Source organism: Arachis stenosperma, chromosome 1 (genome assembly GCF_014773155.1).
Source record: "Arachis stenosperma cultivar V10309 chromosome 1, arast.V10309.gnm1.PFL2, whole genome shotgun sequence".
In the NCBI taxonomy this organism is placed as follows: Eukaryota; Viridiplantae; Streptophyta; class Magnoliopsida; order Fabales; family Fabaceae; genus Arachis; species Arachis stenosperma.
In genome coordinates, this window is record NC_080377.1 from 56,337,240 (window position 1) to 56,363,658 (window position 26,419).

Here is a 26,419-nt window from a genome sequence, read left to right on the forward strand (position 1 = left end):
TGTTTTTCTGTGATTTCAGGTAAATTCTGACTGAAATTGAGGGATTTGAGCAAAACTCTGAAAAAGGCTGACAAAAGGACTGCTGATGTTGTTGGATTCTGACCTCCCTGCACTCGAAATGGATTTTCTGGAGCTACAGAACTCCAAATGGCGCACTCTCAACGGTGTTGGAAAGTAGACATCCAGGGCTTTCCATCAATATGTAATAGTCCATACTTTATTCGGAAATTGACGACGTAACTTGGCGTTGAACGCCAAGTTCATGCTGCTGTCTGGAGTTAAACGCCAGAAAAACGTCATGATCCGGAGTTGAACGCCCAAAACACGTCATAACTCGGAGTCCAACTCCAAGAGAAGCCTCAGCTCGTGGATTGATCAAGCTCAGCCCAAGCATACACCAAGTGGGCCCCGGAAGTGGATTTATGCATCAATTACTTACTCATGTAAACCCTAGGAGCTAGTTTATTATAAATAGAACATTTAACTATTGTATTAAAGGTCTTTGGATCATTCGGTCTTGTGACCACATGGGGGCTGGCCATTCGGCCATGCCTGAACCTTTTACTTATGTATTTTCAACGGTGGAGTTTCTGCACACCATAAATTAAGGGTGTGGAGCTTTGCTGTACCTCAAGTTTTAATACAATTACTATTACTTTCTATTCAATTCTCTTTTATTCTTATTCCAAGATATACGTTACACTTAACTTTGATGAATGTGATGATCCGTGACACTCATCATCATTCTCACTTATGAACGCGCGTGATTGACAACCACTTCCGTTCTACTTTAGGCCGGGCGCATATCTCTTAGATTCTCCAACAGAATCTTCGTGGTATAAGTTAGATAGATGGCGGCATTCATGAGGATCCGGAAAGTCTAAACCTTGTCTATGGTATTCCGAGTAGGATTCTGGGATTGAGTGACTGTGACGAGCTTCAAACTCCTGAAGGCTGGGCGTGATGACAAACGCAAAAGAATCAAGGGATTCTATTCCAACCTGATTAAGAACCGACAGATGATTAGCCGTGCCGTGACAGAGCATAGGACCTTTTTCACTGAGAGGATGGGATGTAGCCATTGACAACGGTGATGCCCTCCATACAACTTGCCATGGAAAGGAGTAAGAAGGATTGGATGAAAGCAATGAGAAAGTAGAGATTCAAGAGGAGCACAACATCTCCATACACTTATCTGAAATTCCCACTATTAATTTACATAAGTATTTCTATCCCTTTTATTTTCTTTTTATTATTAATATTCGAAAATATATAAACCAATTTAATCTGCCTAACTGAGATTTACAAGGTGACCATAGCTTGCTTCATACCAACAATCTCTGTGGGATCGACCCTTACTCACGTAAGGTTTATTACTTGGACGACCCAGTACACTTGCTGGTTAGTTGAACGGAGTTGTGAATTCATTCCGGTGCCATAATAATGATTTCATACAAATACAAAGAACATGGATCACAATTTCGTCCACCAAGTTTTTGGCGCCGTTGCCGGGGATTGTTCGAGTATGGACAACTGACGGTTCATCTTGTTGCTCAGATTAGGTAATTTTCTTTTCAAAAATCCTTTTCAAAATTTTTCTTTTTATTTTTCATTTTTCTAAACTTTATTTTCGAAAAAAATTAATAAAAATTCAAAAAAATTCATAAAATCATAAAAATAAAAAATATTTTGTGTTTCTTGTTTGAGCCTTGAGTCAATTTTTAAGTTTGGTGTCAATTGCATGCTTAAAAAATTTTTTCTTGCATTTTTCGAAAAATTCATGCATTCATGGTGTTCTTCATGATCTTCAAGTTATTCTTGACAAGTCTTCTTGTTTGATCTTGATGTTTTCTTGATTTGTGTTGTTTGTTGTTTTTTATATGCATTTTTTTTTGTTTGTTAGAGTCCATGCATTAAAGATTTCTAAGTTTGGTGTCTTGCATGTTTTCTTTGCATCAAAAATTTTTCAAAATTATGTTCTTGATGTTCATCATGATCTTCAATGTGTTCTTGGTGTTCATCTTGACATTCATAGCATTCTTGCATGCATTCATTGTTTTGATCTAAAAATTTCATGCATTGAGTATTTTTGTTGTTTTTCTCTCTCATAATTAAAAATTCAAAAATCAAAAAAAATATATCTTTTCCTTATTTCCCTCCAATTTTCGAAATTTTTGGTTGACTTGGTCAAAAATTTTCAAAATTAGTTGTTTCTTACAAGTCAAGTCAAAATTTCAATTTTAAAAATCTTATCTTTTTAAAAATCTTTTTCAAAAATCATATCTTTTTCATTTTTTTTATATAATTTTCGAAAATTTCAAAAATCTTTTTCAAATTATGTTCAAAATCTTTTTCTTATCCTTATTTTCGAAATTTAGCTAACAATTAATGTGATTGGTTCAAAAATTTGAAGTTTGTTACTTTCTTGTTAAGAAAGGTTCAATCTTTAAGTTCTAGAATCTTATCTTGTAGTTTCTTGTTAGTGAAGTAAATAATTTTAAAATTTTTGAATTAAATCTTTTTATCTTTTATTTTATCTTTTTCAAAAATTTTATCTTTTTCAAAATTTGATTTCAAAATATCTCATCTAACTTCTTATTTTCTTATCTTTTTAAAATTTTGATTTCAAATCTTTTTCAATCAACTAACTAACTAAATTGTGACATGGGGAAGAGTGAAATAGGATTAGGAGGTAAGGTGGGAATATGTTAGGTGGGGATCCTGTGGGGTCCACTGATCCTGAGATGATCCTGTGGGGTCCACAGATCCTGAGGTGTCAAGGAATTCCATCCCTGCACCAAATAGGCATGTAAATTGCCATTGCACACCATTCTGGCGTTTAAACGCCGAGTGATGCACATTCTGGGCGTTCAACGCCCACATGTAACATGTTTCTGGCGTTGAACGCCAGTTTCATGCTTGTTACTAGCGTTCAGCGCCAGCTTTTCCTCTAGGCACATTCCTGGTGTTCAAACGCCAGAATGTTGCTTGTTTCTGGCATTCAGCGCCAGTTTCATGCTCTGTTCTGGCGTTGAACGCCAGCCAGATGCTCCTTACTGGCGTTGAACGCCAGTCTGTCCTCCCTCCAGGGTGTGATTTTTCTTCTGCTGTTTTTGATTCTATTTTTAATTTTTATATTTTTTTCGTGACTCCTCATGATCATGTACCTAATAAAACACAAAATAACAATAAAATAAAATAAAATAAAAATTAGATAAATAAAATTGGGTGGCCTCCCAACAAGCGCTTCTTTAATGTCAATAGCTTGACAGTGGGCTCTCATGGAGCCACAAAGGTGATCAGGTCAATGTTGTATAGTCCCAACACCAAACTTAGAGTTTGGATATGGGGTCTTAACACCAAACTTAGAGTTTGGTTGTGGCCTCCCAACACCAAACTTAGAGTTTGACTGTGGGGGCTCTTCTTGACTCTGAACTGAGAGAAGCTCTTCATGCTTACTCTCTTTTGTCACAGAGTGATGGCCTTGTGCCTTAAACACAAGGTAGTTGGTGCACGAAATTGTGATCATCAATGGCGCCATCAACATGGTACGCTCATTGCAATCTCAACTCTCTATCACAACTCCGCACAACTAACCAGCAAGTGCACTGGGTCGTCCAAGTAATAAACCTTACGCGAGTAAGGGTCGATCCCACGGAGATTGTTGGTATGAAGCAAGCTATGGTCACCTTGTAAATCTTAGTCAGGCAGACTCAAATGGGTATGGGTGATATACGAATAAAACATAAAGATAAAGATAGAGATACTTATGTATATCATTGGTGAGAGCTTCAGATAAGCGTATGAAGATGCTTGGTCCCTTCCGTCTCTCTGCTTTCCTACTGTCTTCATCCAATCCTTCTTACTCCTTTCCATGGCAAGCTTATGCAAGGGTTTCACCGTTGTCAGTGGCTACCTCCCATCCTCTCAGTGGAAATGTTCAACGCACCCTGTCACGGCACGGCTATCCATCTGTCGGTTCTCAATCAGGCCGGAATAGAATCCAGTGATTCTTTTGCGTCTGTCACTAACGCCCCGCCCTCAGGAGTTTGAAGCACGTCACAGTCATCCAATCATTGAATCCTACTCAGAATACCACAGACAAGGTTAGACCTTCCGGATTCTCTTGAATGCCGCCATCAGTTCTAGCCTATACCACGAAGACTCTGATCTCACGGAATGGCTGGCTCAGTTGTCAAGCGAGCGCTCGGTTGTCAGGCGATCAACCATGCATCGTGTATCAGGAATCCAAGAGATATTCACCCAATCTAAGGTAGAACAGAGGTGGTTGTCAGTCACACGTTCATAGGTGAGAATGATGATGAGTGTCACGGATCATCACATTCATCAAGTTGAAGAACAAGTGATATCTTGGAATAAGAACAAGCGGAATTGAATAGAAGAACAATAGTAATTGCATTAATACTCGAGGTACAGCAGAGCTCCACACCTTAATCTATGGTGTGTAGAAACTCCACCGTTGAAAATACATAAGAACAAGGTCTAGGCATGGCCATGAGGCCAGCCTCCCAAAGAGGGTTCAATCATAAAAACATGATCAAAAGATTAAAATACAATAGTAAAAGGTCCTATTTATAGGGAACTAGTAGCTTAAGAATTACAAAGATGAGTAAATGACATAAAAATCCACTTTCGGGCCCACTTGGTGTGTGCTTGGGCTGAGCAATGAAGCATTTTCGTGTAGAGACTCTTCTTGGAGTTAAACGCCAGCTTTTGTGCCAGTTTGGGCGTTTAACTCCCACTTTGGTGCCAGTTCCGGCGTTTAACGCTGGGAAATCTGAAGGTGACTTTGAACGCCGGTTTGGGCCATCAAATCTTGGGCAAAGTATGAACTATCATATATTGCTGGAAAGCCCAGGATGTCTACTTTCCAACGCTATTGAGAGCGCGCCAATTGGGCCTCTGTAGCTCCAGAAAATCCACTTCGAGTGCAGGGAGGTCAGAATCCAACAGCATCTGCAGTCCTTTTCAGTCTCTGAATCAGATTTTTGCTCAGGTCCCTCAATTTCAGCCAGAAAATACCTGAAATCACAGAAAAACACACAAACTCATAGTAAAGTCCAGAAAAGTGAATTTTAACTAAAAACTAATAAAAATATACTAAAAACTAACTAGATCATACTAAAAACATACTAAAAACAATGCCAAAAAGCGTATAAATTATCCGCTCATCACAACACCAAACTTAAATTGTTGCTTGTCCTCAAGCAACTAAAAATCAAATAAGATAAAAAGAAGAGAATATGCAATGAATTCCAAAAACATCTATGAAGATCAGTATTAATTAGATGAGCGGGGCTTTTAGCTTTTTGCCTCTGAATAGTTTTGGCATCTCACTCTTTCCTTTGAAATTCAGAATGATTGGCTTCTTTAGGAACTCAGAATCCAGATAGTGTCATTGATTCTCCTAGTTACGTATGATGATTCTTGAACCCAGCTACTTATTGAGTCTTGGCCGTGGCCCAAAGCACTCTGTCTTCCAGTATTACCACCGGATACATACATGCCACAGACACATAATTGGGTGAACCTTTTTAGATTGTGACTCAGCTTTGCTAGAGTCCCCAATTAGAGGTGTCCAGGGTTCTTAAGCACACTCTTTTTGCCTTGGATCACAACTTTATTTCTTTCTTTTTCTTTCTTTTTCTCTTTCCCTTTTTTTTCGCTTTTTCTTTTTTTTTTTTGTATTCACTGCTTTTTCTTGCTTCAAGAATCATTTTTATGATTTTTCAGATCCTCAGTAACATGTCTCCTTTTTCATCATTCTTTCAAGAGCCAACATTCATGAACCACAAATTCAAAAGATATATGCATTGTTCAAGCATACATTCAGAAAACAAAAAGTATTGCCACCACATCAAAATAATTAAACTGTTATAAAATTCAAAATTCATGCAATTCTTTTTCTTTTTCAATTAAGAACATTTTTTTTTAAGAAAGGTGATGGATTCATAGGACATTCATAACTTTAAGGCATAGACACTAAGACACTAATGATCATAAGACACAAACATGGATAAACATAAGCATGAAAATTCGAAAAAACAAGAAAATAAAGAACAAGGAGATTAAAGAACGGGTCCACCTCAGTGATGGCGGCTTGTTCTTCCTCTTGAAGATCTTATGGAGTGCTTGAGCTCCTCAATGTCTCTTCCTTGTCTTTGTTGCTCCTCTCTCATGATTCTTTGATCTTCTCTAATTTCAAGGAGGAGGATGGAATGTTCTTGGTGCTCCACCCTTAGTTGTCCCATGTTGGAACTCAATTCTCCTAGGGAGGTGTTAATTTGCTCCCAATAGTCTTGTGGAGGAAAGTGCATCCCTTGAGGCATCTCAGGGATCTCATGATGAGAGGGGTCTCTTGTTTGCTCTATCCTTTTCTTAGTGATGGGCTTGTCTTCATCAATGAGGATGTCTCCTTCTATGTCAACTCCTACTGAATAACAGAGGTGACAAATGAGATGAGGAAAGGCTAACCTTGCTAAGGTAGAGGACTTGTCCGCCACCTTATAGAGTTCTTGGGCTATAACCTCATGAACTTCTACTTCTTCTCCAATCATGATGCTATGGATCATGATGGCCCGGTCTAGAGTAACTTCAGACCGGTTGCTAGTGGGAATGATTGAGCGTTGGATAAACTCCAACCATCCTCTAGCCATGGGCTTGAGGTCATGCCTTCTTAATTGAACCGGCTTCCCTCTTGAATCTCTCTTCCATTGGGCGCCCTCTTCACAAATGTCAGTGAGGACTTGGTCCAACCTTTGATCAAAGTTGACCCTTCTTGTGTAAGGATGTTCATCTCCTTGCATCATGGGCAAGTTGAATGCCAACCTCACATTTTCCGGACTAAAATCTAAGTATTTCCCCCGAACCATTGTAAGCCAATTCTTTGGGTTCGGGTTCACACTTTGATCATGGCTCTTGGTGATCCATGCATTGGCATAGAACTCTTGAACCATTAAGATTCCGACTTGTTGAATGGGGTTGGTGAGAGCTTCCCAACCTCTTCTTCGAATCTCATGTCGGATCTCCGGATATTCACTCTTTTTGAGTTTGAAAGGGACCTCGGGGATCACCTTCTTCAAGGCCACAACTTCATAGAAGTGGTCTTGATGCACCCTTGAGATGAATCTCTCCATCTCCCATGACTCGGAGGTGGAAGCTTTTGCCTTCCCTTTCCTCTTTCTAGAGGTTTCTCCGGCCTTGGATGCCATAAATGGTTATGGAAAAACGAAAAGCAACACTTTTACCACACCAAACTTAAAAGGTTTGCTCGTCCTCGAGCAAAAGAAGAAAGAATAGAGGAGAAGAAGAAGAAAATGGAGGAGATGGAGGAGGTTGTGTGGTTCGGCCAACAGGGGGAAGAAGTAGTGATTAGGGTGTGTGAAAATGAAGGAGTGAAGATGGGTTTATATAGGGGTGAAGGGAGGGGTAGGGTTCGGCCATTATGGGTGGGTTTGGGGGGGAAAGTGGTTTGAATTTGAATGGTAAGGTAGGTGGGGTTTTATGAAGGATGGATGTGAGTGGTGAAGAGAAGATGGGATTTGATGGGTGAAGGCTTTTTGGGGAAGAGGTATTGAGGTGATTGGTGAATGGGTGAAGAAAAAAGAGGGTGGTGGGGTTGGTGGGGATCCTGTGGGGTCCACAGATCCTGAAGTGTCAAGGAAAAGTCATCCCTGCACCAAATGGCATGCAAAAATGCGTTTTGAGCTAATTCTGGCGTTAAACGCCGGGCTGGTGCCCATTTCTGGCGTTTAACGCCAGGATCTTGCCCTTTCCTGGCGTTTAACGCCAGTCTGGTGCCCCTTTCTGGCGTTAAACGCCCAGAATGGTGCCAGACTGGGCGTTAAACGCCCATCTGCTAGCCTTACTGGCGTTTAAACGCCAGTAGGTTCTTTCTCCAGGGTGTGCTATTTTTCTTCCTGTTTTTCATTCTGTTTTTTGCTTTTTCAATTGATTTTGTGACTTCTCATGATCATCAACCTACAGAAAACATAAAATAACAAAGGAAAATAAATAAAATATGACATTGGGTTGCCTCCCAACAAGCGCTTCTTTAATGTCAGTAGCTTGACAGAGGGCTCTCATGGAGCCTCACAAATGCTCAGAGTAATGTTGGAACCTCCCAACACCAAACTTAGAGTTTGAATGTGGGGGTTCAACACCAAACTTAGAGTTTGGTTGTGGCCTCCCAACACCAAACTTAGAGTTTGACTGTGGGGGCTCTGTTTGACTCTGATTTGAGAGAAGCTCTTCATGCTTCCTCCCCATGGTGACAGAGGGATATCCTTGAGCCTTAAACACAAAGGATTCTTCATTCACTTGAATGATCAGTTCACCTCCATCAACATCAATCACAGCCCTTGCTGTGGCTAGGAAAGGTCTGCCAAGGATGATGTATTCATCCATGCATTTCCCAGTCTCTAGGACTATGAAATTAGTAGGGATGTAATGGTCTTCAACTTTTACCAGAACATCCTCTACAAGTCCATAAGCTTGTTTTCTTGAGTTGTCTGCCATCTCTAGTGAGATTCTTGCAGCTTGTACCTCAAAGATCCCTAGCTTCTCCATTACAGAGAGAGGCATGAGGTTTACACTTGACCCTAAGTCACACAGAGCCTTCTTGAAGGTCATGGTGCCTATGGTACAAGGTATTGAAAACTTCCCAGGATCTTGTTTCTTTTGAGGTAATTTCTGCCTAGACAAGTCATCCAGTTCTTTGGTGAGCAAAGGAGGTTCTTTCTCCCAAGTCTCATTACCAAATAACTTGTCATTTAGCTTCATGATTGCTCCAAGGTATTTAGCAACTTGCTCTTCAGTGACATACTCATCCTCTTCAGAGGAGGAATACTCATCAGAGCTCATGAATGGCAGAAGTAAATCCAATGGAATCTCTATGATCTCATTTTGAGCCTCAGATTCCCATGGTTCCTCATTAGGGAACTCATTGGAGGTCAGTGCACGCCCATTGAGGTCTTCCTCAGTGGCGTTCACTTCCTCTCCTTCCTCTCCAAATTCGGCCATGTTGATGGCCTTGCACTCTCCTTTTGGATTTTCTTCTGTATTGCTTGGAAGAGTACTAGGAGGGAGTTCAGTAACTTTCTTGCTCAGCTGTCCCACTTGTGCCTCCAAATTTCTAATGGAGGATCTTGTTTCATTCATGAAACTTTGAGTGGTTTTGATTAGATCAGAGACCATGGTTGCTAAGTCAGAGTGGTTCTGCTTAGAATTCTCTGTCTGTTGCTGAGAAGATGATGGAAAAGGCTTGCCATTGCTAAACCTGTTTCTTCCACCATTATTGTTGTTGAAACCTTGTTGAGGTCTCTGTTGATCCTTCCATGAGAGATTTGGATGATTTCTCCATGAAGAATTATAGGTGTTTCCATAGGGTTCTCCCATGTAATTCACCTCTTCCATTGAAGGGTTCTCAGGATCATAAGCTTCTTCTTCAGATGAAGCATCCTTAGTACTGCTTGGTGCATTTTGCATTTCAGACAGACTTTGAGAAATCAAATTGACTTGTTGAGTCAATATCTTGTTCTGAGCCAGAATGGCATTCAGAGTATCAATCTCAAGAACTCCTTTCTTCTGATTTGTCCCATTGTTCACAGGATTCCTTTCAGAAGTGTACATGAATTGGTTATTTGCAACCATTTCAATTAGTTCTTGAGCTTCTGTAGTCGTCTTCTTCAGATGAAGAGATCCTCCAACAGAGCTATCCAAAGACATCTTGGATAGTTTAGAGAGACCATCATAGAAAATACCTATGATGCTCCATTCAGAAAGCATGTCAGAAGGACATTTTCTGATCAATTGTTTGTATCTTTCCCAAGCTTCATAGAGGGATTCTCCATCCTTCTGTCTGAAGGTTTGGACTTCCACTCTAAGCTTACTCAATTTTTGAGGTGGAAAGAACTTTGCCAAGAAGGCATTGACTAGCTACGAAAAATAGGGGAAGTGTGCGCGCACACAATACTATGCGTACGCACAAGACTCTGTTCCTTCAACAAAAGTTATGCCTCTAAGGCACTAATCATGATATCCAAAACAGGTTTTCAAGTCCCAAAACATGTCAAACTCCAAAAACACATTATTCTATTAGAATTACCTAACGACCATCAAAATGCAACTAACAGAACTAGCAAAATACTCAATTATTTAGGCAATAAAAGCTAAAAAAAGAGAAAGTTAGAAGGATATTACCATGGTGGGTATCTCCCACCTAGTACTTTGGTTTAAAGTCTTTAAGTTGGACTTTTTGAGGAGATCCTTGTTAGGGCAGCTTATGTTTCCACTCCTCCTTGAATCTCCAACCAAGTCTGCTCTTGATTTGACCTCCGGGATCCCAAATGAATTGCATCAAACTCGTAAGAGACTCCAAGCTAGCAACTAGGATCTATAAGTGTTGACTCTTGAAATTAATGCCCGGATCCCACACTTTGGTTTCTCTATCACCCTCTTGTTGATAATTATTTGTGCCCTTGGATGAACAACCTCTTGAATCACCTTTGAAGCACCCAAATAATCCTTGGAATCCTCCTAATTGATCCTTGCACCATTTATACCTTGAATCCCTTTGGCAACCAACATCCAATCCTTCACTACTTAACGCTCTAAGAAGCACCCTAAGTTGATAATCCATTTTCAAGAAAGCAAATTGATGTGGGCCTATGAAGCTCATGGAGGAAATTGTTACCCACTCAATTTGTCCTTGAAACAAAATTGCTTTCTCATCATCTTCTTTCTCCTCTTTCCCCATTACTTAAGTCATAACACGGAGGTTGTGAGAAGTCCACCTCCATGTCTCTATTAAACTTAATGGGAAGAGGCTCATTAGGATCATCGAGGGGATTGACCAAGGAGGACAAAAAATCACCAATGATGGAATCCTCATCTTACGCAATCCCTCTCAATTCTTCCTTTCTTTCCTCTGGTTCACATACTTCTCTTTCTTCCTCTTGTTGCATAGCATGATCTAACTCTTCTTCTTTCCCTTGTGGCTCTATGTTATCTTCCTCTCTACACTCCTTCATTGCTCCTCCACATTTCTCAAGGGGAATGTCTTGATTGCTTCAGCGTAGTAAGGTCAAGCGATTCACCGCTTCGACTATGGTAGCCATGAATTCCCCTTGCTTCCTTTGAAACCCTTCTTGCTCTTGGAAGAATGCTTGAAGGGCTTGTTCTTCTTGGACAAGGGTTGGAAAATTTCACATTTGGGTGAAAATTGAGGTTCATAATTTGGGAGAAAGGTTGTATAGTTGGAAGGTGTGTCATGTGGGTGGGGATATTGAGGTGGTGTAAAAGGAGGTGATGGTTCATATGGTTGGTAATAAGGTGTATAGACATTTTAGTTCCATGGAGGTCTATAGTGTGGTGCTTGAAGGTTTGGTGATTGGGGTTTGTGTATGGGGTATCTCTCATATCTTTGGGTTTGGTATGCACATTGGGGAGGGTTTGGGAGAGGATTTAGCTCGTTGTAGTATGGAGAAGATTGCTCCTCCCTCCATTGCTTCTCCCATTCCAATATGCAATCCCAATTTGAATTCATCATACCCTACAAAATAGTCACAACCAAGCTCCAAGCAACAAGGGTGATAACTCATAAAGAAAATAGAAAATAAAAGCGAAAGGCATCAATAAAACAAGAAAACAAACACCTAAATATTAGCAAAAACAACCAAATAACCAAAGAGTAAGCTATTTATACTATTGACATATTTACAACAACCTAAGATATAACACCAATTGCGTCCCCGGCAACGGTGCCAAAAACATGACGAGTTAGGATTTGCACCGGTTCGAAAATTAGATAAAAATAATTCCGTTGTGAGTATAGTCCAAATTGAAAATTAAATCCCAAACATCAAAGAATTCAAATCAAATGTATCAACCGAGAGTAATTCAACCTCGCGTCGTCTTCCCTAGGATGCAATTGAAATGTTACACACTTTTGGTTGTGAGAACAAAACAGAGTGGTTTCCAAATCAAAGAACGGAAGATTAAAAGAACTAAGAAATAAAAGAAGTAAGGAATGATCAAAATTGATATTAGTGCAAACAAAAAGGAAAATAAGATCAAAACTAGTAAAAATACAAAGATATGCATAAAAGGGCCTTGATTGGGAAAATGAGAATCTAAGGAATCCTATCATCGTCATAATCACAACTATAATAATTATGATGAGTCAATCTCACTTAGTCTACCACTAACATCGAAGAGTAAGTCAAACAAGCATAATTGACCTTAATCCATAAGTCCTAGCCAACTTATCAAACTAGTTGATAAAAAACTAGCGCCAATAGAAACAAGAGTCAACTAACTACCCAAGAGCTACCGCTAAATGTCGGACATTATAACTCTAGTATCCTAGGAACTCAAATCCCAAGCCAAGGTGTGAAAATCTACTCAAAATCCATAATGAGCATTTTCACAAACACCTTGTGTGCATAAAAGTAAAACATGAAAAATTGCAAGGAAAAATAGAAAACTATAACCAACTATCAACAATATCAACAAGAGACAAGCAATCAAGTATAAAGAAAGCATAAGATATGAAATCCATTAATCAAAACTTCAAGAAACTCAAAATTACAATTATAAACAAGTAACTTGAACCAAAGCAAATGAAAGTAAATGTGCTATAATTAAAGAGGAAATTGAGAGTACTTACAATAAAGATGAGCAAAATCAAATATCAAAGCTTCTATAAAGTGCTACAATTGAACCCTAATTAAAATCCTAAGAGAGCTCTCCCTAATCTATACTACTCCTACTCCTACTCCTACTACTATGGAAAAAATGTAAAAAAATAAAGTTCTAAGTCCTAACTTTACCTAATGCCTTCATATGTGTTGATACTCCCTTCATATAGCACTTCAATTCAGCCTCTAGCCTTCAAAAATTAGGCCAAAAGCCCTTAGAAATCGCGCAGCACATGTTTTATTAATGAAACCACGTGCAGGGTCCTGTGCGTACGCACACATGCAAATCTCTTCTTATGCGCACGCACGCTTGCTTGTGCACATGCACACTTCGCTCAGTGTATTTTTCCTTGTTTTCTTCATGTGTTTTCCCTTGTACATGCTTTCTTCCACTTTTGCTTAGTCAATCTTGCCTCAATGACTTGAAATCACTCACAAATCATATCACGGCATCGGATGGCATGAAAATGGAATTAAAATAACTAATTTAGGCACAAAAATTCATGTTTTCACATTTAGGTTCAATTTAGGGATCAAACAGAAAAGTATGCTATTTTGGTGCTCAATTGTGAGTTTATGTGAAAAAAATTCATCTAAATTGAGTCAAAATATATCATCAAATATGGACTCGTCAACGGTGTGAGAGAAGGAAAAGGAATGGCAAAAACGAGATAGTGATCGTGATGGTGTTAGAGATAGTAGAGAAGACAATCATGGTAGCCAATAGTAATAGCGGAAATAGAAGTTATGATGATAAAAAGTTAAAAACAAAGCAAGGTGATAGTGATGGTTGTTCCTCTTGCTACTTAAAAAGTTGGAAAGGTTTAAAATCGTCACTAAACTAATCTTTTGTTAGTACTTGTTGGTAAGGGTGTAAAGTACCGAGTCGAACCGAAAAATTTCGCAAAACCGAACCGAAAATTACAACAACTGAATTAAAAATAAAAAAATCGATTTTTTATTATTTTTTTGAACTAAACCGATCAGTTTGGTTCGGTTTTTGGTTGATTTAGTAAAAACTGAACCAACTAAGATGTTCTCTAGTGGTTCTTTTTACTGGTTTACCCTTAGTTTAACTTAGGAATAAAACCCTAAATCTGAATACCCTCACTCTCTTTCCCTTTCACTCACGCAGCCCCACTCCTCACACAGACACCCACTCACCCATAGCTCACTTCCAAATTCCATTCTTCCTCCTCCATGCGGCCATGACTGAAAGAATGAGAGCTTGAGAGAGCCAGAGAGCGTCATCCACCATCAAGGAAGCCCTCCACTGTCGCTCGAAGCCGTCGTAAGTCATCCATTCATCTCCATCACAGACTCGCAGGCGTAGCAAAGAGCAACGCCGTCGTGTACCCAGAAACCCAGAAGCATCATCCAGTTTGCGCCCTCCACCGTCGCTCGAAGCTGCCGTCCAATCATAAGCCGTGGTAACAAACCCTAAGCGGAGCAGCACTCTAGTCGCCGAGCAGCACTCCGGTCGCCGAGCCCTCTCCTGCAAAAAACAACTGAACAATGTCTTCTTCGGAGGTTAGTATTTAATTTAAGAAATTTGTTCATGATATTGATAAAAGAAAAAATTACTACTAGAAACTAGAAACTCTCGTTTCAACAGATCTTATCGTAATCCATTTAGAGCTTGAGATATTTGTATGTTTTAGCAATTTTAATTTAATAAATTAAGCAGAAAAATTTTGTTTGAAGATTATGGTTTGGTGGTTGGTTATTTTGCACATGATGAACATTTGTGATATATAATCATGTAATTGTAGCTGTTTGAATCCAGAATATACATTTATTTATTTATTTATGTGGATATTTTTATGTGGTCTTGGCTTGCTACTTGCTAATCTTGTTGGATGAGTTTTGAATATTATGTAATTAATCTTGGTGTCTTTTTGCTCTTGTTTTGAATGAATGTGTGTATGTAATTGTAAACCTAAAAATATTGAAAAAAGTTACAACTCACATTGGAATTAAAGGTCATCATCGTCATTCAGAAATTTTCAATTTATATATAGAACACACATGTCTCTCATAGTCTCATTTCATTAATTTTATGTTGTTGTCTCTGATTGTTTATGGTCATTTAAATTCTGTTGATTGGCTTCAAAAATGAATTAATTATGGTTCTGTTTATGAGCTGTTTTGGTTCTGCTTATGAGCTGTTTAAAAATGAATTGTAAACCTAAATTCTGTTTATGAGCTGCTGTAGTTTTGTTTGCAGTCGCCTGCTGCATAGTTCAATAACTATGTGAGGTAGTTTATGTGGCTTATTATGATTTTTAGGGTACTTGAATTTTCGTTTACTTACTTTAGTGGCTTAAACTTCTTATCGTTTACTTGCTTACTCTCTTTGTACACAGATTGATAGATAGATAAATATATTGTATCTCTTCCAATGGTGCTTGAAGGCTGTGAATTAAAACCATTGCAATAGCTGTAGATGAATAATGAATTGTAATTAACTAATAACTATGAACCTGAGGGATTTGGATATCTTTTTCTGTCTAAGTATCTTCGTAATTTAATTTTTGGTGTTCTTTTTTCTATAAGTTATGGATTTGGGATATTTTGGTTAGTCACAAATTTATCTTTTATGCTTCAACCACTGCATTATAATTAATAATTCTCTACTCTGCACACAATTCTCTCTAACACACACTATTTTAATTTATAAATTTTAACTATTACTCTCAAAGCTAAACATATATAAGCTTTAAATGTTGAAAACAATATTTTTGAACAATTTTTAATGCTAAATTTGTGGCTGGAAACAATACTTTTAGTGATGTTTATGTTTATAATCTATATTGATTTTTTGTTTTATTTTTGTAGAAATTCCACCAACCAGAAAAGATGATGACGAATCTAGTGTGGATTCATATTAAGCATGGTGGCTGTTTGGTTTTTATTTGGTTTAAAATGACTGTTTCGATTTTTAGTATATTTTAAAGTGTGTTTGTTTTTATTGTTTTGCTAGACATTTTTAATTATCTTTGTTTTATGTTTAATTAAGTTGAATTTGTATTAAATTTGGATGTGATATACTCTTATTATTCTAGTTTATTGACGGTTTTAAACTTTATTTTATGGTAAATTTTGATTATTAGGTGTAAAAAAACTAAAAAAAAACTAACCAAATCAAACCGCTGTTGGTTCGGTTTGGTTCGACAAATAACAAACCGAATGGTTAATATCATTTTAAAACCGATCAGGTCAATTTAATTGATTTTTGTTTCGAAACTGAACCAAACCAAACCGATTACACCCCTATTTGTTGGTCCTTTTAGCACACAGGTTATGCTGTCTCAAAATAATAAAGTTATTTGACCTTATTGACTCTTTTTGTATTAAAGATCGTATTGTCCTTTATGTAAGTAGACAAGAATTGGATCAGGTGTTTATTCGCCTTTAAATAATTATACAATCCAAAATTATTGAAAGTCTGGTCAACTCACACACAAACTTCCTAAGGCTATGTTTGTATTAAGGTTTTAAAAGTCGAACCAATGATCAAATCGATAAAATTAAAAGTTCAAAAGTTTATAGCTTCAACTACAACTCAACTGAAGTAGAAATAGATATTAAAAAAATATATTTATGTATAAAATATATAAATTCCTAAAAAAATTATTTGTTTTTTGTATTTTATTATTTTAAACCATTTAACCACTAAAAAATCAAATCGATTCGCCAGTTAATCAGTTGTTTAACCGGTTTTTTTGTTTTTGACTAATTCACTACTAATTATTTTTGCACTGACCAGACTAGTGTGGTGGCCGGTTCTCAAATAACCTGGCCAGACCATCTAATTTGATCCGATTCTTATAACAATATTTTGTATTGATATTAAAGTAAAGTGAAAATTTGAAACGCAAAAGAAATAGTTTAAATTCCATTCCATTGTTTGATCATCAAGACTTCGTTCATTGCATCATAAACTAAATCTTTAATGATGCAAGGTTAAATCCACTTCATTACCAACTTTTTCTTTCAACCATATATTATTAATCCAAGCAATAGAAACTCCATTTTGCTGGACTCTGTTCTATTTCTCTAAGTACTACCAATCCAAGTATAGCCTAGAAAGCCAGCAAAGTTAACATTTTGGCTAGAAAACTCATCACATTAGCCGGGTGATCTTTTTTTCTTCTTTTTTTTTTCTTTCTTCCCCTGAATTAAGAAAGCTAATTTATTAAAATGACTCTTTCCATGTATGTTACAACCACACGAATCAAACTTTTCCTGTAACCTCAGAAGTGATTACTCAGCCTAAGTAGCTAGCTTAATCTTATTTCAATGGCAATAAACTACAGAATGGGATGACTGACCCCCAAAAGTGCACTTGAAAATTCTCACATAGAATTATTATTGCTTCTTAAGATTTCAATACACTGGAAGGATATTTAAGGGGATCCAATGGGGATTTATCATTTCTCATTTAAATAATAATTAACTAAGAATCATGAACAATGGCACAGTACTGACAATTTAAGATACAAACACCACAGTAACTTCCTATGTGAGTCGAAATCTTGACATCATGTCGTTGACTAAGGTTTGGTTTGATAAAGCTTTTTGAAGAGGTGCTTATGCTTTCGTTTTGTGTTTGGTAAATTAAAAAACTCATGTGTTTGTACTTATAGCTTTTAAAAGGTAGAGGTGGTTTTGAAAGCACCTAAAGGGGAGCTTTTCAAAGTTGACTTGTGCTTATCAAAATTAAAAAGTCTAATATAACATCATACATTAATTAAAATATCTATTATAGTATTTTTAAATTTTAAAAACTATTTTACCAAACACACTTGTTGCTTGTGCTTATTAAAAGCCATTTTTAATTTAATTTACCAAATATAGATATTACAACTTTTAAAAAAATATCTTTTAAAACTATTTTTAAAAATTAAAAGTTTTACTAAACCAAGCCTATATAGTTTAGAAGAGGATTTTTGAATTTTTCGGACTAATAAATAAGAAGTACAAATGAAGAGTGAGTATGCACAACTTCACCTTCCGCCTCATGCAAGATCCTTAATGATAACTAAGAAGTTCTAGAACCGATTTCCTATCGGGCATGCTGGGAATGGCCCCCTTCACTTGAACACACAGAGAAGCTGCAGCAGCTGTTGCACAAAATTGGCACATAAGAGTTGGGCACATTTTCCATAATAGAAAATTCTAGAAATAAAAGGGAATGCATATGGTCAAGGTCAAGCATACCGGCAAATTTGAGGCATTCCTTTTTGGATTTGCCCTCAACGAGTGCAACAGCAAAAGCAGCTGTAAAGGTATCACCAGCCCCAGTTGTATCGAGAACCTTCTTAGCAAATATGGCAGGTTGCTGAATCGGTTCTTCTCCTTCAATAAAAAGTGATGATCCTTTCTCTCCAAGCTTTACAAGTACTTGCTTAACTCCCTAAGAATAGAGACATAAAGAACACTAATGACATTAGAACTAGAATCATACAGACATAAATAAATCCAGGGCAACAACAGCCTCATTCATCTATCAATCAGCATTTTGCAATTAACAAAGACATCCTAAGAGAAATTGAGACAACTTGGAATATATGGAGCAACTAAGTTATTGAGAGGACACGTGCAATTAAAGAGGAAAAAAAGGATATGTAACTTCAACAGTTATTGAACAATTTCTGTTTATTTATGCAAGCCATGCAAATTATGAGGGTGGGTAATGAAAGCCAAAAAATTTAAACAGCTGCTGTGTGCGACCCAATTAAGGGATATAACATAACAACACTATAAAAGGATCTTAGTTTAAAGCATATGGAATATGTATATATAATGGCATATCTTAGTTAACCATTATTGCATATAACAGCAATGCAGAAAGTTATTAAATTTTCAAATTGATACCGAAAATAGTGTACTCTTCTCAAAAGATCTATAAGCAACGAATATGGTGTACGAAAAAGGTAATACAAAAAAGCATTTCATGATGACCCCAAATGTACTACAGAACTTACCCATTTATGGCATTTAGCTGCAGCCTGTGCAATATCTTCAAAACTTTCAGTTGGCATTCCCGTAAGGCGACCAAGTTCAGTTTCATTAGGGCTCAGAATATCAACATAGTTCAGTAATTCTTGTGGAATTGGAGAGTCCATGCCCCCAGCGTCAAAAATTACTGGTATGCCAGCACTCCTTGCAGCCTGTACAGCATAATACATAATGCAATAACCGCAAAACGAATCATTTTTAACCAAATATCTCACTAGAAACTTAATTAAAGGAAGAAAATGAGAAAGGGAAAATTTTGATGAAATTTGATAAAACATAGGAATCTTAAGGATGAGCCGGATATTCACATGAACCCATGCCAACAATTTCAAAAGTACACGATACGTGAAAGCAAATGAGTCTACACTTTGATGAAATAGCATTTGAATTTTGAAAATGACAAACCCTTCTGGCATTGATATTCAAAGAAACAACAACAAAAAAACATCACACTAGGTGAGATCAGATACATAGATCAAACAAGCCATTGAGCCCTATCCTATATCATATTACCTATCCTATATCATATCTACAGTGAGACTATTTATACATAGATCTCCTTTGAACACCTCATCTATAGTCTTCTTGGATCTTCCTCTACCTTTTATCTCATCTACCCTCCTAACTAGATGCTCTACCAATCTTCTTCTTATGTGTCTAAACATCCTGAGATAAGATTCTACTGTCTTCTCAGCAATAGGTGCTGTCCAACTTTTTCTCTTATATTTTCATTCTTTATTTTGTTTACATGTAGCCACTTATCCATAACAGCATCCTCATCTCTACCATAATTTATGTTCATGCTCATCTGTGATATTTGAAGAAGTGGCATACAAATACAATACAACAAACGTACTAATCAAGAGATCTCAGTTGGGGAAATAATTGAAAAGGAACCATTTTCGGATTGGTTATTTTAAATCTATAATGAACCAAATTTTGCTGAATTAAATTCGCTTTTCTCTAATAGATTCAGTCAAGGATTGGCCGAAGGAATGAGAAAGCTACAAGAAACAAAGTGTAGGACAGCTGGGATAAGATCTCAACCCCGGTCCTGCTTTTATTGGTGATGCATAGTTTGCATTTGAAGCCAATGCAAGAATGCTCTAACACATATTTCACCTAAAAGTAGGCACAAAGAGCCCAATTTTGTAAATCAGAATGCCGATCATATCTCTTTCAATCACTTTCAACTTCCGAAACAGTACGCATTCATAACACTCCCATACTCATAGATATCCCACCGGAACCGAAGAAACACAAAATGCAATTGAGAAATTAAAAGGCTTGGAAAGTGAAGAGCCAACCTTTGCGACCTGAATGTTGACAGGATCAGGAATCTCCCTCTGGAGCAATACAATGCCAGCATTCCTGACAACATCAAGATCATGCTGAGGCAGAATATCAGGCCAGCAGCTCATATTCGCACCACCAACAACAATTATGGAGTTCTGCCCATCAGACTGCAGCATCACAACAGCATGCCCAGTTGGGGTCCCACCACTAACAGTCATCACGTGATCGAGACACACTCCGTCACTCCTCAGCGCCTCAGTCACAAGCGTCCCATACGAGTCCTGCCCGACCTGCCCAAGGAAGTACGTTGGGTAGGACAGCTTCCCTCCGCAAGCCGCCTGGTTCGCGCCCTTCCCGCCCGCGAGGGTCTGCCCGGTCTTAGCTGACAGCGTTTCGCCTTCCTTCGGGAGCCTGTCGATCTCCACGTAGATGTCGGCATTGGCAGAACCGACCACCACGAGGGGTGGTTGGGGGTGGATTTTGGATGGGTTTGTTGAAGAGAGGCATAGTATTGGGGTCTTGTGTTTTTTCTTCTTGTTGTTATGCTTTGATTGGAAAGGAAGGAATCGAACTTGGTTGGGGTTGGTTGTGGTGGTGGTGGGAAAGGTTTGTGATTGGATTGTGTTGATGGTTTGTATTGGTGGTGGTGAAAGGCGTATTCCCCTCATTGTAGTTGGTTTCTTTGGTTTTTCTTTCTGAATCCCGCTCCCGAGCCAACGAGAAATCTTAAAAATATATATAATGGGTTGGTTATTTAATTCGATAAAAATAAATAATAAATTTAAAAAGTTTCATTCAATTATTTCTCCTCAAATTTTAAATTTTAAATTTTTAAAAAATTGAATTAGTTATTTTAAAAAAATAACTATCTAAAATTTTAATTTATTAAAGTATTTCACTCTAATATTTTTTTTTTTAACTGGTGGTCACCCTACTTTTATTAATAATCATCTCATTTCACCGTAGTTACTTGGCTTGCCACACGCTACACACCCTTAGTAAAAATAACCATCTACTTAAGGATAAAAATAATCATCGCATACCTAATGAATTGAACATCTAACATATTTTAATTATATATAACTAAACTCAATCCAATCAAAATAATCATCTATATAAAAATTAAAATAACCATCCACATACCTACTAAAATGACCATCCTAAATTGACCATTAAAATAGAAGAAGATGATGATGAATAAACAGAAAAAATAACTATTGTGCTGAAACATAGTTTTAAAAGACTAGGCATGACGAAAGCGACACTGTTGTAAAGTATAGGGCTCAAATCTGAAAGAACCTAACCATGCTTGGATCTGGAGAAGAAGAGCATGGTAGTATCATCGGTGAGAAGAGGCTTGAAAGAATAGGAAAAAGCGAAGCCGGTTCAGAAGAGAGGCATGCGAAAAAGCGGCAGCAACGTTAGGCTGAGTGTCGAAGGGCGAGACGCATCGGGCTAACCGGCGAAGGTGAGGACGGTGTCGGTGGGAGGATGTGGCGGCGTCGGTATGGCCGACGAGGAATTCAGTGATGCGAGGTGAGGACCGAAGAAGATGACGGTGAGTTTTGAATGTGTATTGAGAGTTATGGCAAGACTAGAAATAACCGTACGTAGTGTGATTGAGTTTAAATACTAATTCTAATTTTTTAAATTTTAAAACTTAAAATTAAATAATTAATTAATGATCTACTTTTTAATTGTAATTTTATCTTTTTTTTTTAATTCATTGTACACACTTTCTCTTTTTGAATCTCTCTTGTGCACACACTACAAAGAACTTGCTTGGACTCTATTTTTGAAAAAAAAAATTAATAATATAAAACTTTTTATAAAAATAAAAATAAATTTATATTTAAATATTTTATCTAAAATTTTTTTTTATTAATTATATTTAGATAAAATAAAATAATAATATTTTTTATTTATTTATTACGTAAGAAATATTTTTTTAAAAAAATTTTAAAAAATGTAAATTATAATTTTTAATATTATTTATTTTTTTAATATTTTTATTTTTATTATTAAAAATTTATCAAAGACATTAAAAATAAAAAAAATATTTTTTTATTAAAATTTTTTTTTAATAGCGTCCAAACAAGTAAGTTAGTAGGTACCGCGATTAGAAGTGGCAAAACAGGTTGAACCCGCCGGGTCAGAGCGCCAAAACCTCCAAAAAAGGCGGGTCAGAGTGAGATTTTGAGCCCGCCAAATTTTAAAAACCCGCCTAAATCGCACCAGCAAAACTGCAGGCCAAGGCGAGGCGGGGCGGGCTGCCATCTTTTTTTTTATGGGTATTTTTGTAAATTCACATATAATATAAATAGTTTCCTGAATAGAAGATTAGATTTTCCTTCCCACCAACAATAGCCGGCCTTAAACCTTCCCTGATCCTGAGACCCTGACCCTCGGCTTCAGCCTTCAGCAGCTCATTGTCATCGGTCTCCCTGTTGCCGGTCCCTGTCTCATCTCGATTTTCGTCGGTCCTCACCAAATCGAAGTCCCAGCGGCGCTGTTTGGTCTTGCTTCTACTCTGCCCTCTACTCATCTCTCCTCCTTTGCCTCTCGGGCCTCGGCGATTCTGTGTCCGGCGGATTCCCAGTGCGCTCCTCTCTCCTCCTCAGCTTCTCGGCGGCTGTTATTCGGTAAACGAAGATTTTTATTTTCTTTTTTTGTTAAAATAAGAAACTGTGACAACTATGGCTCTATCATATATTCATGTGTTTGTAGCTGTGGACAGCTATATTAGTTCTGCAAAATTAGTAGAAAAAATTGAAACAAATTCAGTAAATTCTTCGATTACCAATATAATGAAGATTTTAATAAAAGAATTCATTCTCCAAATAGGTGATTAGAATAGGACAGGGCAGGTGCAGGTGTTTTCCTAATCAAACATAACAAATGAAAGTGAAAATAGGAAAACCAATTGGTTTTTTTGGTTTCAGTTCTCTGCATTTTCTCCAGTTTATTTTACTTAGGGAGGAACAATAAATATCCTGGATGAAATTTTTAAATAATTTGATTTAACAGTTAACACCAATCATTTTTCCTATTCTTTCAGCATGCAAATGCCTTAATATGCGAACGAGTTCAAAGATTAAGCATTCTTCTATATCACTGTTTGTTTCAAGACATAGACAACTTTCTTTTTCCTATTTTTAAAATGCTAACTAATATAGGAATAGCTATAGGTAGCGATATTTCAAAAGCTAGCAAGATGACAACTAACTTCTAATTTATGAATGAAGTCAAACATCGAAACTAGTTTGGTGGCTTGGTAGCTTGATTGAATATACTATTGACTGTTTATTCTTAACTTTTAATTTATGTTGATATGCATTCTTTGATGATTCAGTTATGATGCTTAGCTTCTTTCATACTTTTGAAATTTTGCTGTTTCAATATTTTCTTATTGATTTATTACTTATTTAGACATTGTTATATATTTGTGTTATTTAGGTTGAGTGGTTGATTTTGCTATGGATAACTCTATCTCTACTGAAGTTGATGGTGAGAATGTAACACAAAATCCTGAAAATATAGAAAGATCTGAAATGGCATAAGATATTAAAAAGAAAAAGACGAAGGCAACAACTTCTAATGTGTGGAGATATTTCACAAAACTTGGACCTGGTGATGATGGTATAGATCGTGCTCAATGTGATGGATGCAAACAGAAGTTTAAGGCTGGTGGTAAACAATATGGGACATCGTCACTTAAGCATCATTTAGACATGTGCGTGAAAATAGACTTTGAGGATATTGGTCAAACTTTGATGGAAATGTAAAATAAAAAAGGGGCTCTCAAGATAGATAATCATGTATCGCGTTAGATGTTTGCTGCCTTTGTGATTGATTGTGATGTTCCCTTTTCTGTTGGTAATAAGAAATTTAGGAATTGGTTAAATACATCAGTCCAACTCTAGACCTGATTACTAAAAATACACTTAAGGAGGATGTGCTGGAAATTTACTCAAGAAAAAAAGAAAAGCTTAAAAGTACTTTAGTGGCCATTTCTAATAGAGTTTGTTTGACTTCTAATTTGTGGACATCCATCACTACAAAGGGTTATTTATGCTTAACTGCTCACTTTGTTGATTTAAATTGGAAATTGCAAAGTAAAATTTTGAGTTTTTGTCATATGGCTCCTCCTCACACGGGATTTGAATTGTCTTCCAAGATTTTTGAGCTTTTAAATGAGTGGGGAATTGAAAAGAAGATTATGACTATTACACTAGATAATGCATCTGCTAATAATACATGCCAAGATCATTTGAAAAGTACATCAAATATGCATGATTGATTGTTGTGTGATGGAGAGTTCTTTCATATTCGTTGTTCTACTCATATCTTGAATCTTATTGTGCAAGATTGATTAAAAATTGCTCATGATGCATTGGATAAGATTAGGGAAAGTGTGAAATATGTAAGGGAATCGAAAAGTAGAATGATAAAGTTTAAAGAATGTGTTTCTGTGATTCATGGTTTGAATTTTACAAGTGGGTTGCATCTAGATGTTACAACTCGATGGAATTCTACGTACATTATGCTTGAAAATGCTATCAAGTATCGGAAGGCCTTTGAGTATTTGAAGGCAACCGATCATGCTTATAAGTATTGTCCTTCGGTTGATGAATGGGGGAGAGCTGAAAGGATATGTGAATTTTCATACCCCTTTTATGAAACTACTAATTTGATTTCTGGCATGTTTTATCCTACTTCAAATTTGTATTTTCTACAAATCTATCATATTCAATGTGTTTTGATGAAAAGTTTGAGAAGTGAATATGAGCTTCTAAGGAGCATGGGAGAAAAGATGATAAACAAATTTAAGAAGTATTGGAAAAAGTATAGTGTCATTCTTGCATTTGGTGCTATTCTTGATCCTAGGATTAAGATTTCTACTTTAGAGCTTATGTATGAAGAGATTGATGCTGAGACTACAAAAGGGAAGGTGGAACATGTGAAAGAAATTATACAAGTTTTTTGAAAAATATGACAAGAATTCTCTTCCAACTGTTGAAGCACAAGGACCTAGTATTCAATCTTCATCCATGGCCCATACCCCTAAAAGTGCAAGTAAGAAGCGACTTGCGATTGTTGGCGTAAGTAATGTTTAACATATTTTAATTCTCTTATATTATTAATTGTCATTATTCTATCCTAACAAGATGTGATTATTTCTATTTTACTAGAAATTGATGAAACGTAACCATCAAGCTGAGGTCTCTAGTGGAAAGAATCCATTTGATACATATTTGAAGGAGCCACTTTTGTCAAAGGATTGCTTTGAAGATTTAGATGTTTTGGAATGGTGGAAATTATATGAGAGTTGTTATCTGAAGTTATCAATCATGGCACGTGAGTTATTGAGTATTCCAATTACTATGGTTGCATCGGAATCTGCCTTTAGTACTGGAGCTCATGTCATTAACAAATATAGAAGTCGAACGTTGCCAGAAAATGTTGAGGCTGTGATTTGTACTCGCAATTGGAATAAAGGCTTTGTTGATGGTAATTAGATTGTTAGTTACTAATTAATATTTATATAATATTTAAGTATTTATATCTTGTTCTAAATTTGGGTATTTTTCTAATTGTAGGTGAACGTAAAGGTGAAGATGTGAATCCTCAAGATGCTAGGCGAGGCGGTGTTTCAACTTTCGGATCAGATTCAAATTTTATTGATTTGGAAGTTGATAATTGATTTATGTCTGTTGATTTAAGAATTTTTTGGGTGTCTTATTGATTTATGAATTATGTTATGTGTTTTATTTTAATTATAGTAGGATTTATGTGTAGATTATGTGTTTGTTTTATTATTGTTATGCACTTATGTTTGAGACTTTAAGACTTATTATTTGTTATGTTTTTGTATTATTGTTAATTTCAATAAAAAAAAGTTATTATGGTTGATTATAAATTTTTATGGATTAATAATTAATTTGAGATATTATTCTATATATTAAAAATTAATTCGATGAAATAATTTTATTATAAAATAAAATAATTGTTAGTACTTAGTATGTTAAATTGAATTTTATCATAAAAAATTAATTAAAAAATATTTCAAAAAAAAGAGGCGGGCCGCCCCGTCAACCCGCTAGTCCGCCCTTTGGCGGGGCGGGATAGCAAGTTGAACTCATATTAGTTTGGCGGGGTAGGCCAGCCTGCCCCATATTTGGGTGGGCTTTGGCAGGGCGGGGCAGGGTGGGCCAGCCCACTTTGCCACCCCCTAACCGTGATGGATCTAGCTAATTCCTATGTAAAAGGGATTTTGTATCATTTGCTGCACAAACAACTCCATAGCTACCCTTCCCTATAACTTCAAGAATCTTGAATCTGTTGGCATCCCTATAGTCGGTGAAGAAGTCCAACTCTTT

The 26,419-nt window shown here is 36.7% G+C and overlaps 2 protein-coding genes and 1 non-coding gene across 3 annotated transcripts; 2 read left to right on the forward strand and 1 right to left on the reverse strand.

Annotated features, from left to right (window-relative positions):
• The first annotated feature begins 9,801 nt into the window (after window positions 1-9,801).
• LOC130955947 (small nucleolar RNA R71) lies at window positions 9,802-9,909 on the forward strand. The gene has a single exon (XR_009076949.1). It is a non-coding gene; the product is annotated as a small nucleolar RNA R71 (small nucleolar RNA).
• A 7,007-nt stretch (window positions 9,910-16,916) lies between these two features.
• Window positions 16,917-20,734, reverse strand: LOC130942000 (ribokinase-like). Its single transcript, XM_057870666.1, has 4 exons — window positions 20,051-20,734; window positions 18,710-18,895; window positions 17,943-18,138; window positions 16,917-17,845 (listed from the first exon to the last, which is right to left on the reverse strand). Exons 1-4 carry the CDS (start codon window positions 20,705-20,707, stop codon window positions 17,754-17,756), a joined length of 1,131 nt encoding a protein of 376 aa, XP_057726649.1. The 5' UTR covers window positions 20,708-20,734; the 3' UTR covers window positions 16,917-17,753.
• Window positions 20,735-24,483: 3,749 nt separating this feature from the next.
• On the forward strand, window positions 24,484-25,743 carry LOC130979974 (zinc finger BED domain-containing protein RICESLEEPER 3-like). Its single transcript, XM_057903556.1, has 3 exons — window positions 24,484-25,017; window positions 25,232-25,550; window positions 25,640-25,743. Exons 1-3 carry the CDS (start codon window positions 24,484-24,486, stop codon window positions 25,741-25,743), a joined length of 957 nt encoding a protein of 318 aa, XP_057759539.1.
• The last annotated feature ends 676 nt before the right edge of the window (window positions 25,744-26,419 follow it).

Excerpts from the sequence above, each read along its gene's own strand:
- LOC130979974 (XM_057903556.1), top strand. The coding sequence starts at position 24,484 with ATGATAAAGTTTAAAGAATGTGTTTCTGTGATTCATGGTTTGAATTTT. Across the intron at positions 25,018-25,231 it reads ATGTGAAAGAAATTATACAA|AAATTGATGAAACGTAACCA; the intron begins GTTTTTTGAAAA and ends CTATTTTACTAG. Across the intron at positions 25,551-25,639 it reads GAATAAAGGCTTTGTTGATG|GTGAACGTAAAGGTGAAGAT; the intron begins GTAATTAGATTG and ends TTCTAATTGTAG.
- LOC130942000 (XM_057870666.1), bottom strand. The coding sequence starts at position 20,707 with ATGAGGGGAATACGCCTTTCACCACCACCAATACAAACCATCAACACA. Across the intron at positions 18,896-20,050 it reads TCAACATTCAGGTCGCAAAG|GCTGCAAGGAGTGCTGGCAT; the intron begins GTTGGCTCTTCA and ends TATGCTGTACAG. Across the intron at positions 17,846-17,942 it reads GGAATGCCTCAAATTTGCCG|CTGCTGCAGCTTCTCTGTGT; the intron begins GTATGCTTGACC and ends TTTGTGCAACAG.